The sequence below is a fragment of the Halichoerus grypus genome, chromosome 3 (assembly GCF_964656455.1).
Source record: "Halichoerus grypus chromosome 3, mHalGry1.hap1.1, whole genome shotgun sequence".
Taxonomy (NCBI): domain Eukaryota; kingdom Metazoa; phylum Chordata; class Mammalia; order Carnivora; family Phocidae; genus Halichoerus; species Halichoerus grypus.
Window position 1 is genome coordinate 104,091,732 of NC_135714.1, and position 16,393 is coordinate 104,108,124.

Genomic DNA, 16,393 nt, shown 5'->3' on the forward strand with positions numbered 1-16,393 from the left:
TTTTTTCTTTCTGCCTACTGCCTACTAGAAAGCTTAGTGTCATGCTAACATGGAGATGTATTCTATCTTAAATCTTTCTCTTTCAATTACTTTTTTTTCATTTGTTTTAATATATAACTATGTTCTACTTAGTGTTAGAATGTATGTATGTATATATAAAAGAAAACAAAGAGAATGTGAAAATTCATGTAACCGAGATTGTATTTTCCTTAGTTACTAGAATTAAACATCAAGAAATTCTGAAGGATAGACTAGAAAAAAAAAATCATATTTGTTTGACCGTTTATAAAAAACTGATTTCCAGGGCTCCTGGGTGGCTCAGTCATTAAGCGTCTGCCTTTGGCTCAGGTCATGATCCCAGGGTCCTGGGATCGAGCCCCACATCGAACTCCCTGCTTAGCAGGAAGCCTGTTTCTCCCTCTCCCACTCCCCGTGCTTGTGTTCCTTCTCTCGCTGTGTCTCTCTCTGTCAAATAAATAAATAAAATCTTTAAAAAAAAAAAAAACAGATTTCCAGGGCTCCTGGGTGGCTCAGTTGGTTAAGTGGCCGCCTTCAGCTCGGGTCATGATCCCGGGGTCCTGGGCTCGAGTCCCACATCGGGCTCCCTGCTTGGCAGGGAGCCTGCTTCTCCCTCTCCTCACTGCTCGTGCTCTCTCTCACTGTCTCTCTCTGTCTCTGTCACAATAAGTAATAACTAAAATCTTTAAAAAAAAAAAAAAAACGATTTCTAAAATCTACAGGAGAAACTAGGGTTACCATTATTATTACCAGGAACTCTGAGAAGAATATATACTAACATGCATTAAAATTTGTGAGAATATTTTATGGAAATGTTTACATCTTCTGAATTGACTTCTCTTGGTCTTATTACATTTTTTCTTAATGGAATAAGGGAAATCTGAATCTAAATAGTGATAGCATGTCAGTGGTAGTCAGTAGTAACTGTGGGGTTAAGGGTGGGTATATATGGCATATATGCTTTCCTTATTAGAAAAAAGCAGTTTTAATAGTCTTCAACAGAAGCCTGGCTAAGTTTCCATTAAAAAAATTTAATATTGGAAACAAACTACCTGTAGGTTGTTTTTTTTCCCCCTGCTTCTCTGAATTTATTAGCTGTCTTCTTTTAACTCTAGTGATAATTCTTTTTCCTCTTTTTTGAGAAGTGAGTATCATTGCATAAGTAGGCTGGGGAAAAAAATGGTAATGTCCTGTTACTTGAAGTAGTTACTTGACACACATAATAAAATATCTTTAGGAAAATAAAATTTCATAGAGCTCTTAAGTAGATTGAAAATACAGCTTGTTTTATCATTTTTAAATTCATTCATGCTGCAAACTTGACAAAAGAACACATTTTTTCAGTTATATAAGTTATTGCTTTTTTCTAAGGTTGTTTGGAATTTGTTCTAGAGATAGTTCAATTTTGCATACTACCTACCTTAACATGGAACTGGAACTTTTATTTGTATTTGTAAATATTTGTGTACATTTATTAATCTTAAAATACCATATGTTTGCCATAGTATATTACTACTTACCTTATACTTTGGTCAACCTTTTGGTAATTTTTTTTAGTGAATCCTTAAGAAATTAACCTTTACAGATGGAGTACACATACTAAAGAAACAAAGCAAAACTAAAACAAGCACATGCAAAACTTAAATCTCACACTCGGCATCAAACATTTAATGTGAGGCTAAGTGTTTTAAGGGAGTTATAATTTTAAAAGTACATTTTGTTGATAATATTCAATATGTACTGATATGATAACTCATAAAAGACTCCTAGAGTTTTATAACTCTTTAAAAACAGTCACTGACACATTTAATAAAAATTAGCAAATGTTCTCTACTATGTTGGGGATTCAGTATTCCCTAAAGAATTTGCTATGAGTTATTCCTGTTTCAGATAATTAAGTGAGATTGTTTTGGTAGCAAATTGAACATTAGGCCCAAGAGAATATTTTTCTTTTGATTTTAATAATCTACATGAATCTCTTCTGTTTTTAAGGTTAAAAATGGCAAGAGACTGTAAGAGACTTCTAAGGAATCTTTTAAAAATAAGAGATTTAGGGGCGCCTGCATGGCTCAGTCATTAAGCGTCTGCCTTCAGCTCGGGTCACGATCCCAGAGTCCTGGGATCGAGCCCCACATCGGGCTCCCTGCTCTGCGGGAAGCCTGCTTCTCCCTCTCCCACTCCCCCTGCTTGTGTTCCCTCTCTCGCTGTGTCTCTCTCTGTCAAATAAATAAAATCTTTAAAAAAATAAAAAATAATAAAAATAAGAGATTTATAGAGTAGGATTATTAAAAATTGGCTAAAATGAGTATAACTTATTTTTATTGATTTGTTGGTAACTCTAAGTATGTCAAAAGCTAATAAACGTGAACATTGTACACTGATTCCGTTGATCAGTTGTATGGAAGAAGGGTGGAGTAGAGGTGATAGGGTCTGGAGGCCGTTTGTAGATAAAATCACTGAAGGAAATATTTTACTTTTCTTCTGTCTCTGAAATCCACGCCCATTGCAAACTATTGAACCTGTCCCCAGGACCAGAATGGCATGTGTATTTTCTTTTTAAGATTTACTTATTTATTTGACAGAGAAAGACACAGGGAGAGAGAGGGAACATAAGCAGGGGGAGTGGGAGAGGGAGAAGCAGGCTTCCCGCTCATCAGGGAGCCCCATGCGGGGCTCCATCCCAGGACCCTGAGATCATGACCTGAGCCGAAGGCAGACCCTTAATGACTGAGCCACCCAGGCGCCCTGGCATGTGTCTTTTGAAAAGGCTTCTCAAATGATCTGAGGACTGCTGCTTTGAATACTTCTAGATCTTTAATGTTTAGATTGAAATCAATTAGACATTTATTTTTAGTTTTAGAAATTTAATGTTAGAATTTAGGATATAGGTTAATGTTTATTTACATTTATATTTGTGCTTGAATTTGTCCATGCTTCAGAGTTATATAATAAAGGCAATTTTCAAGATGTCAAGCAGGTTCTAAGTAGGACCTGTATTATTAGAGCCAGATAACAATAGAGAATGAGGAAAAAGTATCAGTTTTGTGAGTCCATAGATTTGGGATTTTATTATTAGTCCTACCACTAATTAACCAAATGACTGTAAACCCTTCAGCATCCTTTTCTATGAAAAGATATTTAATTGGCCTGATTAGTTGACTAGAATTCTAGCCAGAAAATAAATGTGCCAATAATTAAAAGGCAGAATTTATCGAAATACTGACTTGATTTCTGATATTGAACAAATATAGTTAACTGTGTTAGCAGGAATATTTTAACAACTTCTGATTACTACTGACAGATCAAATAGATAAAACTTAAATTCAGAATAATGGGAAGAAAAAAGAATTTCATTTAAATAAGTCAGAGAAAGACAAATACCATATGATTTCACTCATATGTGGAATTTAAGAAACAAATGAGCATGGGGGGGGGAAAAGAGAGAGGCAAACCAAGAAACAGGCTCTTAATTAATTGAGAACAAACTGATGGTCACCAGAGGGGAGGGGGTGGGGGGAGGGGTGAAGTAAGCAATGGGGATTAAGGAGGGCATTTGTGATGAGCACTGGGTGTTGTATGTAAGTGATCAATCCCTAAATCCTACTCATGGAACTAATATTACACTGTATGTTAACTAACTGGAATTTAAATAAAACCTTAAAAGAAGAAAAAAATAATAAATTTAAATTCTGATGCAAAAGGAACCAGAATATTAAGTTAAAATACTTTGCATAAGAAACCAGGATGAATTATATGAAAGGATGTTTTAGTAACTGTTGATAACACATGTTTTTATCATCAGTAACCAAAATTGGAGATTCTTATTTAAGTTGTTAAAAACACTTCTGATAAATATTTCACCCAGAATATATGAATTGTAGTAGTTAGCTAATTGGATTTAGTCAAATTGATTTTCATTGAATTGATCTTCCCTTAACAGATGTCTCTGGGTATTATTGCCTCAGAACTCTGAGAAAAATTGAAAACTATTGAACATTACAGATTTTCAAAGTTTTCTTCTAGGACCTAAATTGCAAGTTTCTTGCTATAATTGGAGATGGTGTTGTCATGAAGCTTTACTATAAACTTCCTTAAATTTTTATGTTTTTGTTTTTTGGGTTTTGTTTGTTTTGTTTTTATTTTTATTTTTTTTTTGCTACAGAATGTTTATTTGCTAAGTAGCCAAGTAAATATATGTCTTAAGCATATGTATCTTTTTTTTGTTTGTTTTTCATTTCAAGGAAACAGACCATATACTTTTAACTAAATAAAATAGTTTAGGGAGATGCTTGGTTTACAAAATTCAGGCTCTAAGTTGAAAAGTTATTGATACATATCTCTTTAATAGAAGTTTGTTCTTGATATTTATAGGAAAACTACTTTGGGGAAGATGACATGTATATGGATTTTGAAGAGGTTATTTCAAGTCCTGTTCTGTCACTGTCAACATCATCCAGCTCTGGGTGGACTGCTGTTGGAATGGAAAATGACAAAAAGGAAAATGAAAGTTCAGCCAAGTCAATTCATCCGCTTACCTTACGTCCTTGGGATATTACTGTACTTGTTAATTTGTACAAAGTTCATGGGCGCCTTCCTGTTGTAAGTGTTTACGTATCTGGAGTATAGTCTGGAGTATATTATGAAATTCACCCAACTTAGAAAACTGTAGGTGTTTGTACACACATGCAGACACTAATAAAAAAAATCAGATTTGAAAACTTTAAAATTTATCCTTTTACCTTTATAAAGTTAGTTTATTATTTTCTTCTTAATGTGATTACTTGATCATTGATAATTTTCTGCTTTTCTTCTTTCATTTGAGTTCCTTCTTGCTGTTCTGTGTAACTTTAGAACATTTTGTCATGACGTTGAGTTGCTGGGTTTATAGTTAGCCTGATGGATATTCTAGGATTTACATTTTTTTATCCTTTATCCATCTAGACCATTTGGGACCCTTATGGTGCACCTACTACAAAATCAAGATTCAGCTTGATCCTGAAGGTTGAATTGTTTTCAGGGGTTCAGATCCAGCATAGAATCCTGGTTCAGTCTAAGGTTGACCAATGGACCATTTGGACCGACTTGGAATGAGATTATATTGCCCAGAGAACCCAGGGTCGTTGGAGTGAGGCCAGATAGGGAGGGTGAGGCCCTAGAGCATTGTGCTGCTTACTGGCTCCATATCATGCACCTAGGATTGCAGAGCAGAGGAGTCATCTCTGGTGCTTAGTGAACCTGATGTTCTTACTGGGGTCCAGAATAGTTAACTTTGTCAGTAAGCACTATTTCTCCTTTTTAAGAATCAAAATCTCTTAATTATATAAATGTAATTTTGGGGGCACCTGGGTGGCTCAGTCATTGAGCCTCTGCCTTCGGCTCAGGTCATGATCCCGGGGTCCTGGGATCGAGCCCCGCGTCGGGCTCCCTGCTCAGCAGGAAGCCTGCTTCTCCCTCTCCCACTCCCCCTGCTTGTGTTCCCTCTCTCACTGTCTCTTTCTCTGTCAAATAAATAAATAAAATCTTTAAAAAATAATAAATGTAATTTTTATTTTCCTGTACCTCCTTGGTCTTATTTTCTCTGTATCTTGATTATGGTATTTTGTTTGACTTTAGCATGGAACCACTGATGGCCCTGAGTGCCCTACAGCATTCTTGGAAAGACTGTGTTTTGAAATGAAAAAAGGATTTCGGGAGACCATGCTGCAACTTGTCCTGTCACCCCTAAATGTGTTTGTCAGTGATAACTATCAGGTAATGTGAAAGTGAGTTATGGTAGAGACTTAGAGATGTATTATTATTGTTTATGGGGTTGAAACAGTGTGTTAGCTTCTGTGCATAGAATATATAGCTCTTTAAGTTAGAGGCTTTTTATTTAACCATATTAAGAAGTTTTGTATATATATGTTTTTCAGGAATCTCAGTTTTCTTTTTTTTTTTCTGCTGTTCCCTATTTATGTGATCTCATATAATTATATTCTGTATCTATTGTTTTTAGAAATGGAAAGAAATACTTTAAAACTTTTTCATATATTTATGGAAGGGAAAATGTATAAAATTTTGGTGGATTCTGTTGAGAATTACAACCTCAATATTCACATTAACCAGTACTCTAAATCTTCAAAACATCCATATCCACATGGATTATGCTTTTCACCAAACGTACTTACAAGACACTTTATTAATCCCATCAAGATATCCCCAGGGCTCTTTTGAAAGGGAACCAATGATATTCAGCAAATGGGAGTAATTTACATTCTTGGGTAGATAATCACTTTGTTATTATTATTTTTTAATGCCAAATGGCTTTACTTTTCATTTAACACTACTTTAGGGCTTTTCTCTACTTTTAGTCAAGTTGTGAGCTTTAGAAAAATAAATGGATTTTAATATAAAGCAAGGTAAAATTATAAATGGGTGGTGAATTTGATACCCCAAAATCACAACAGATGATAACCTACTATGGATTCTATATAGTAACTGATCATTTTATATAAAATAGCTTACCCCCTTTGCAACTCTTTTGCCATAACTGACCATATTTTTCTACATAGAATTTAAGTTTTTCATGTGTATATATTCAACACAGCTGACCTCATAGTAGCTGAAACTTAATACCTAATATATGCTTATTTTTGCCACTGAATGTGTTTCCTTTATCAGACTTTTGAAATAGTTGGCATACCTCATTTTATTGCATGTTGCTTTAGTGCACTTTGCAGATACTGCATTTGTTACAAATTGAAGATTTGTGGCAGCTCTGCATCAAGCAAGTTTATCAAAGCCATTTTTCCAGCAGCATTTGCACGCTTCATGTCTCTGTCACATTTGGTAATTCTCACAGTATTTTAAATTTTTTCATTATTCTATTTGTTATGGTGATTTGTGTTCACTGATCTTGATGTTACTATTGTAATTGTTTTGAGGTGCCACAAACTGTGCCCATGTAAGATGGCAAACTTAAGTGATAACATTGCACGTGTTCTGACTGCTTCACCAACCGGCTGCTCCCCTGTCTCTCCCCCTCTTCTTGGGCCTCCCTATTCTCTAAAACAAAAAGGTATTGAAATTAGGCCAGCTAATGACCCTTCAGTGGCCTCCAAGTGTTCAAGTGAAAGGCAGAATTGTACGTTTCTCACTTTAAATCAGAAGGTAGAAATGATTAAGCTTAGTGAGGAAGGCATGTCAAAACCCAAGCTAAGCTGAAAACTAGGCCTCTTGCACCAAAGTTAGCCAAGTTGTGAATGCAAAGGGAAAGTTCTTCAAGGAAATCAGAAGTGCTACTCCAGTAAACACACCAATGATAAGAAAGGAAAACAGCCTATGGCTAATACAGAGAAAGTTTCAGTGGTCTGGATAGAAGATCAAATCAGCCACAGCATTCCCTTAAGCCAAAGTCTAATCCAAAGCAAGGCCCTCACTCTCCAATTCTGCGAAGCCTGAGAGAGGTGAGAAAGCTACAGAAGATAAGTTTGAAGCTAGCAGAAGTGGGTTCAGAGGTTAAAGAAAGAAGCCATCTCCATAACACCAAAGTGCAAGGTGAAGCAGCAAGTTATCCAGGAGATCTAGCCAAGTTCATTAATGAAGGGTGGCTACACTAAACAACAGATTTTCAAAGTAGATGAAATAACCTTCTAGTTGAAGATGCCATCTAGGACTTTCATAGCTAGAGAGAAGTCAGTGCCTGGTTTCAGAACTTCAAAGGACAGAATGACATTCTACTTATAGGCTAACACAGCTGGTGACTTTAAGTTGAAGCCAATGCTTGAAAATTTTAGGGCCCTTAAGAATTATGCTAAATCTGCTCTGCCTGTGCTCTATCAGTGGAGCAAAAAAGCCTGGATGACAGTGTATCTCTTTACAACAATGTTTACTGAATATTTTAAGCTCACTTTTGAGACCTACTGCTCAGAAAAAGAGACTCCTTTCAAAATATGACTGCTAATTGACAATGCACCTGGTCACCCAATAGCGCTGATGGAGATGCACCCTGAGATTAATGTTGTTTTCATGCCTGATTAACACAAGATCCATTTTGGAGCCCATGGATCAAAGAGTCCTTTTGACTTTCAAGTCTTATTATTTAAGAAATACGTGTTGTAAGACTATAGCTGCCATAGATAGTGATTCCTCTGGTGAATCTGGGCAAATTTGAAACCTTTGGTACGGGTGAGCTCTCCAGGATTTAGCTGCTTATTCCTGATAGCATTTGTCTTAATGCAGGGCCTCAAGGTTAAGGATCTGAGGTGATGGATAGATTATTGTGTCCGACTTAATGAACCATCCCCTTTTAATTTATGAGCATCTTATGATGTATGTTAGTCTCCTAGGGCTGTCATAGCAAAATACCTCACACTGTGTTGCTTAAAATAAGAGAAATGTATTCTCTCACAGTTCTGGAGCCTAGAATTCTGAAATCAAAGTGTTGGCATGGGCATGTTCTCTCTCTCTGAAGGCTGTAGGAGAGGGTCTCCTTGCCTCTTCTAAGCTTTTGGTGGTTTCTAGCAATCCTTGGCATTGCTTGTCTTGTAGATGCATGTCTCTGCCTTTGTCTTCTCATGGCATTGTCTCAATATGTCTCTGTGTCCCAGTTTTCCTCTTAAAAGGACACCAGTCATTAGATTAAGGCCCACCCTAATTCAGTGTAACCTCATTTTAACTTGACTACATCTGCTAAAACCCTTTTTTTCAAATACAGTAAGGTCACAATCACAGGTGTCTGGGCTTAGGACTTGAATGTGTCTTTTTAGGGGACACAATTCAGCCCACAATATGATGCAACCCCACAATAAATTCTAGAATATGATCTTTGTTGGTGTACTAGATAGGCTCTATCTTTAGGACAAGCCAAGATCTATATGTATTTTTGAGCTCAAAAAATATCAATCAGAAGTATCTTATGCTGAGAATTATCGAAACTTAGTGCCAGAAGTGATCTTTATTCACCATCCTCCCCAGCTTCTTCAGATAAAAAATAGAAGGAAACTAATGCCTGGAGAAATTTTGGTGATTTTATGTTGTCACACAGCTTAGATGAAAAAAAAATAAAAAATGTATCAAAAGAGATGCTAGAGCTATTATTATAGTCATAATTAGAAATTTCATTTTAAGAATTCCTTATGAATTTGATTTAGCTCATATCCTTAATTTTTTTTTAAGAACACATTTCCTAAAATGTGTTGAAACAAAGAATGCTAACACTATTCCTTGTGCAGATGGCCTGCATACACATACTAAAAAGACTACTGTAATAAAATTAGTTTGGGAAATACCTGTGAACTGTCTCAATGTATATTAGTATATTGAATTCTCTGAAAAGACTTGCTGTGAAGAAATACACAACATTATCTTCCTTTTGTGGTCACTGTTAGGTGCAGTGGGATAAATGGTGAACAAGACAGAAATAGTCTTTACCCTAATAAACCTGGTGGAGAAGAGAAATATTGAGGAAATAATAAATAATGGTCTTGAGACAAGAACATGATAAAATTGGCCTTTTTAGATCTCTGTGGTTGTTTTGTAGAGTATGGAGGTGGGTGATGTAAAAGTGAATGCTGGGAGGCTCTGCAAACATCTTAGCAAGAGGTCATATTATTGGGACCATGATGATAGTGGTGAAGATAGAAGAAAATCAATGCATTTCTGAGAGATTGGGAGGTAGATTCTACAGAAATTGGTGACTGATGGGTAGGGCATTGCCAAACCTATTTGATTCTGTATTACTAATAATATCCTGTGGAACTAGTTAGTGCTCCATGGAATACCCTATTTTAGGACATATCTTTTAGCTTTGTGAGTAAGTCCAGAACTTTTCTCTTTGAAATATTTGCTGCTTTTTAGTAGTAAGTATGTAATTTCTGTAAGATAAGTCTATTCTTTTTATATTTATGTAGTTCTCAAAACCTATATGAAAGATGGCTTTCTTCCCTCGTTCTTCATTTTATGGTCTTAATGGTCTTTGTTCTCCCTGTTATTTTTTTTTTTCTTTTTAGTATTTAATCTCATTATTCCTGTCTTTCCACCTAAGATTGGTCTCTTACATTCCCTGTCAGTCAGAGGACTAATTTCTTTTTATTCATTGAGCCATTCATTTCTATCAGAGAGGTCTCATTCTTTCTAGGACTTTGCTATCTTGCTTTGCAGTTGAACTCTTATGAATATTGTCACTAAAGAAGCTTAACTGAGACTCTACGGTACAAGGTTGTGTTAGGATCTTATGGATCCTTGAGTCTTACTTTCCAGATAGCATGTTTTTACTGTTAGTCTCTGGAGAAAGAAACAACTAGAAATAATAATGCCGATTTTCTTGTACTTCTTACAGTCTTCTTATTGTTTTCAGCAGCGACCTCCTGTGGATGAAGTGCTCAGGGAGGGTCACATCAATTTGTCAGGTCTCCAGCTGAGAGCACATGCTATGTTCTCAGCAGAAGGTCTTCCTTTGGGAAGCGATTCCTTAGAATATGCATGGTTAATTGATGTGCAGGCTGGAAGTCTTACAGCTAAGGTCACAGCACCACAGGTAGGATTCTCTGACTTATTTTCTTTTTCCTTTGCTTACCCACTTTGCCAAGAGTAAGTTGTATGCCTGTTTGAATGTTCATTGCATTTTCACTAATGGTGTTCTGATGGCCAGACAACTCTGCTTTTTGGATGAGAGTCATTCTTGCCATTCAGAATTTTCTTAGCAATAGATGAATCAGAGACAAGTTTCACATTTCTGAGCCACATAAAATTGAAGGGTGTAATGTTTTATAGTTCTGCATAACACTTTCAAGACCAAGACTTTGGGAAAAACTCAGTATGAGAACTGGTCTGGAAATTTTATATATTATTAAAATTACATTAGTTGTTTCTCCACTGTTGAAAAATTCTTTTTTTCCCAGTATATGGAATAATTTTTAAAGAATTTTGCTTTCTTATATATTTCTTAAGTAGGATTTGAAAATATTGTTTATGGTGTTCAGGATTAGGTAGTTCGGTTCTTGTCATGTCTCAAAGCAAGATAACATCATTTGTATCTGCTGTTAATGATGTGGATTTAAAAAAATAAAAAGAAATTTGCTGGTAAGTAAACCTGGTCTAGAGTGCTAGTTGTGATCCTTCTGGATAAAATCCCCCTCCTCCTCTTGTCCCCTTTAATCTTTAGAAGACTCAGAAGTCATAAGGATCATTTAGTTCTAGAAATGGACCATTGAAATTTAGCCAAATAGCCATATTAGTGTAACATTTCACCTATTGATCCAGATATTTATGATAATATGCATATTTATCTTGGCATTTAGAAAAACTGGAATATGGTCTTGAATGTGTGAAATGTACATACTCAATTTTAATAAAAATTACAGAATGTGTATGAAACATTTATAGGTAGGAAATACAACAAGAAGGTGGATAAAGACTCTAGATACCTTGCATATCTACAAGAAATTTTTAGAAGGCAGCAAAAATTAAGATTCTATAAATAAGAAAATGGAATGGAAAAGGGATAGTTTATATTAAAAGTAGATAAAATATATAACAGAATGTATAAAAATGGAAAGAAACTATTCAGTGCTCACTGGCCTGATAACTATCCTCTCCTTATTATCCACCATCTCTTTTCTCTAATGTACAAGTAAAGACTGAAATATATATAAAAAAGTTTGTTCCTTAACAAACATAGAATAAAGCCATGCTGATTGTGCAAGACTGGACACAATTTCTTTAACAATTGCTAGTATCTATGTTTATAAGTTGCCGTTATTAGAAGATGAAACATTTCTTTCTTCACTAGAATCTTGACATCACTGTTTCTAGTGTTTCATGAATCCATAGGTGCTTTTAATGCTTATTCCATTCTTTATATGTTTTAAAAGTGAAATTCATGTTTTCTGATAGTTTAAATTTGTACTTTTTTAAGGGAATAATATGTATACCCATATTTTAGTGTGTTTATTGTTAACAACTCTAATCAATTATAAAATGAAGGGTTTTTTTGTAAACTGAAGATTTGATGAAGAATTGATATATACTTAAGTTTCTATTTACATAAACAAAAGTGCTATAATCTTCAAAAATCTGATTTTCCAAAATTGTAACTCACTATGATAATTAGATAATAATTTCACATCCAAGCTTTGTTTATTATTAGGTAGAGAATTTTAGGTGCTTTTCTGTGCAGAGGATTCCGATTAGTTATGTAAGAAGGAAGATATAACCTTGAAGGAAAGTACTTACTCTGTAAGTTGCTGAAGTTGAATTTTTCAGTTGTCATGCATTTTTTGTCATTCACAAATGAGAAGTAACATAAGCTTATAAATGATGTCAAGGTAGAAAAATCATGATTCTGGCTAAAAAGTGGATTATGTAGCAGCAGATATAAAACAGCATTTGTGTTCTTTCAAACTGTATTAATATTCTTGATAAGCTTTTGAACTCTGAACACGTGTTTAGAATGCTAACACTGTTGTCAACCTGTCACTGCTTATTTGTAGCTAGCTTTTCTCTTGGAGTGGGGACAGACATTTGTTTTTCATGTGGTATGTCGGGAGTATGAACTGGAAAGACCTAAATCAGTAATAATATGTCAGCATGGATTTGACCGTCGGTTCTGTGAATCCAAGGTATGTTAACAAAGATGTTAGCAGTATTATAAACATTTATGGATTTTTTAAAATGAAAGATTGAGATATCAGTTTTAAATCAAATACACAGCCATTATAGTTCAGTTTTCTCAATTAATAAAATTATTTTGCAGATTTGTAGCCAGTTGTTATTTAGTTGCAAGTATCTAACATATGAGGTAATTATTAAAACATAAATTCACAGGTAAATGCAGATATTATAAAGATTATATCTTACCTTTTACACTTTTATTGTTAACTCTCATGTTTTCTTATGTTATTACATTCTTTTGGATATGGCTGTGTATTTATGTACAAGATTTAGAAACTGAAGCAAGAGGAAGGTTAAATCCCTTACATGACATTGTTTATAGACCTCCCTGGAACATACCTCTTCTTTTGTAATGTGGTTAGTAATGTTGGCATTTGCCAAGAAAACATGGCAGTTTAAAAAAAATTTTTTTTATCCCGATTCTATAATATAGAGATAACCATTGTAAACAGTTTCATTTTCCTTTCTGATTTCTTCCCTATATGTGTTTATCCTTTTGTTCTTTTGTTATACATACTATGTTTATTTACTGTTATATTAGTGTGAATTGAAAACAATTCATCCTGCTTTTAATTTTATGTCCAAAATATCTATCTAACCTCTGCTTCTTTACCAACAATAAAGGAAACCGCAATAATCAGTGATAAAATTATTTTTTTCTTGTTATAAACACATTGCCAGGATCTAGGGAATCCTTAGTTATATGTCAACCAATTATTCCTTATGGATAAATCACACATACTTGTAGGTGTCTCCTCTTTTTTTTTTTTTTAATGATTCAGAGCTTTTATGTTGCATTAAAATTTTTAAAAATCGAACATTTTTTATCACCTTAGAAAATTACTTTGTGTCCCTTTGCAGTCAGCCATTCATTATTCTGTGCAACCATTGATGTGCCTCTGTCATTTTAGATCGGGGTTTTTTAGGTCTATTTTGTGTGGGGGAAATCAGACATACCTTGTTTTATTGTGCTTTGCAGATACTGTGGTTTTTGTTGGTTTGTTTGTTTTTTAACAAGTTGAAGGTTTGTGGCAACCGTGCCACAAGCAAATCTATCAACCATTTTTCCAACAGCATTTGCCCACTTTATGTCTCTATGTCACATTTTGGTAATTCTTGCAATATTTCAAACTTTGTCATTATTATTATTTGTTACAGTGATCTATGAATAGTGATTATGACTGGCTGAAAGCTCAGATGATGGTTAGCATTTTTTATCAATAAAAGCATGTACATTTTTCCTAGACATAGGCTGTTGCACAGACTATAGTATAAAGTGTAAACATAACTTTTATATGCACTGAGAAACCAAAAAATTCATTTTTTAATCTTTAATAGTATTTATTTATTTTTAGTTTTTATTTTAATTCCAATATAGTTAACATATAGTATTATGTTAATTTCAGGTATACAATGTAGTGATTCAAAAATTCCGTATATTACTTAGTGCTTATCAAGTGTACTCTTAATCCCTTTCACCTATTTCACCCATCCCCCAGCCCACTTACCTCTGGTAACCATCTGTTTGCTCTCTATTGTTAAGGGTCTATTTTTTTTATTTGTCTCCCTCTCTTTTTTCCCCTTTGTCCATTTGTTTCTTAAATTCCACATATGAGTGAAATCATATGGTATTTGTCTTTCTTTGGCTTATTTCGCTTAGCATTATACTCTAGACCCATCCATGTTGTCACAGATGGCAAGATTTCATTCTTCTTTATGGCTGAGTAATATTCCTCTGTGTGTGTGTGTGTGTGTGTGTGTGTGTGTGTGTGTGTGTACACCACATCTTTATCCATTCATCTATCAATGGACACTTGGGCTGTTTTCATAATTTGGCTATTGTAAATAATGCTGCAGTAAACATAGAGGTACATATATCCTTTTGAATTAGCATTTTCATATTCTTTGGGCAAATACCCAATAGTGCTATCACTGGATCATAGGGTAGTTCTATTTTTAATTTTTTTCAGCAATCTCCATACTGTCTTCCGCAGTGGCTACACCAGTTTGCATTCCCATCAACAGTACACAAGGGTTCCTTTTTTTCCACATCCTCGCCAACACTTCTTATTTCTTGTGTTTTTGATTTTAGCCACAAAAAATTCATTTGACTTGCTTTATTGTGATATTTGCTTTATTGCGGTGGTCTGGAATGGAACCCGCAATATCTCCAAGGTATGCCTTATTATTATAGAACACTGAGTATAATGCAAGACACCTGTGTTCTACTCTGGCTCTGCCACTAATGAACATTTGCATGCTATTGAGTCAATAATTACTCCAGGGCTGCCATTTCCCCAAGAAGTTCATCAGAGTAGGTGAAGTGTATGTTTTCTTCCAACCTAACCATGACCAAATCTCTTTCAGGAATAAAATAGTATTAAATTTGTGTCAATTGTCCTTAGATATCATAATAAAATTTACAGTTGATATATTTGTAAAAACAAGTTGTGTGTTTGTGTAGTATAGAGTACTCATAAGAAAATCTTACAACTTTAAACTCCTGTATAGTTCTTATAATCCTGTGACACTGTTTACTTATCATTTTACTTTGTTCTTTGTGAGTTTCAATAACAAGTTATACATTCTGTCAACTTAGACTTGCTTTTTTCCCCTTTTGAATGAAAATGGTACATACTTATGATTAGTTTCTAATTAGTAAGACTTTAATTACTGATAATTTCATTTATCATTATAAAAAATGAGATTTAATTGACTAATTTTTTAAAATACACATGTAACCAAAATTTTATTTAAATAAGCAGATGTAAGTATCAAAATGGTGAATTGATACTGAGGATTAAATATTCAATTATTTTTCTTTTTAGTTGAGTTGTATTCCTGGGCCTTGTCCAACTTCAGATGATTTGAAATATACTATGACTCGTTTAGCAGTAGATGGAGCAGATATTTATATTGTGGAGCATGGCTGTGCTACAAATCTAAAGGTACACTTTTGTCTATTTCTTGGCCAGTGTAGTTCTTTTTCCATTCTACCAAACCAAACTTCCATTTATTTTTCTTTTTCTTTTTTTTTTTTTAAGATTTATTTATTTATTTTAGAGAGAGAGAGAGAGAGAGAGAGCATGAGCGGGGGTGGGGGGGAGGAGAGAGGGAGAACAAGAGAGAAGCAGACTCCCCACTGAGCGTGGAGCCAGACATTTGGCTCTATTTCACAACCCTGAGATATGACCTGAGCTGAAATCAAGAGTCAGTCGCTTAACTTACTGAGCCACCCAGGCGCCCCCAAACCTCCATTTCTTGAGGTAGAACACACATTTATAATTTGCCATCTCACAAAACACTACACAATTCCAGGAGATAGCTTTCTGTTTTTGGCTCGTCCATGTTCTCTTCCAGTCTGTTTCTTCACTACTATTTTACTCTAACTGAATTATCATAACTTTGCTTTAGGGCAGGGATATAAACTTGGAGGTTGCTTTTATGGCAGGGATTAAATTGGTAGTGTTTTTAAAAGATTTGATTTTGAATGCCTTTAGGTTTTGTACATTTATATCCTGCCTGGTTCCTGAAAACATTTGTTTGCCACCTCTGCTTTGTGGGTTACTGCTTAAAATTAAACCTTGTTAAAAGTCTGTGATTTTATTACTTACTACCAACATTTCTTTCTTCCTTCTCTTGTTTTCCTTTCAACTTATGTTCTTTTCCTTTTATCCTCTTTTTTATTAACTGAATGTCTACTTTTAATCTGTTGCATTTATCT

General features: G+C 34.6%; 1 protein-coding gene across 7 annotated transcripts in view; it reads left to right on the forward strand.

Annotated features, from left to right (window-relative positions):
- The window catches only part of BLTP1 (bridge-like lipid transfer protein family member 1), a 208,044-nt gene that overhangs the window by 66,481 nt on the left and 125,170 nt on the right, over nt 1-16,393 (forward strand). For 6 of the 7 annotated variants that reach the window (XM_078069196.1, XM_036069404.2, XM_078069201.1 and 3 more), the window contains 5 exons: nt 4,390-4,617; nt 5,632-5,769; nt 10,355-10,534; nt 12,489-12,617; nt 15,498-15,617. In XM_078069196.1, the coding sequence (XP_077925322.1) occupies nt 4,390-4,617; nt 5,632-5,769; nt 10,355-10,534; nt 12,489-12,617; nt 15,498-15,617 (795 nt within the window). The remainder of the gene's footprint in view (nt 1-4,389; nt 4,618-5,631; nt 5,770-10,354; nt 10,535-12,488; nt 12,618-15,497; nt 15,618-16,393) is intronic. The other variant, XM_078069197.1, reaches the window with a different exon arrangement.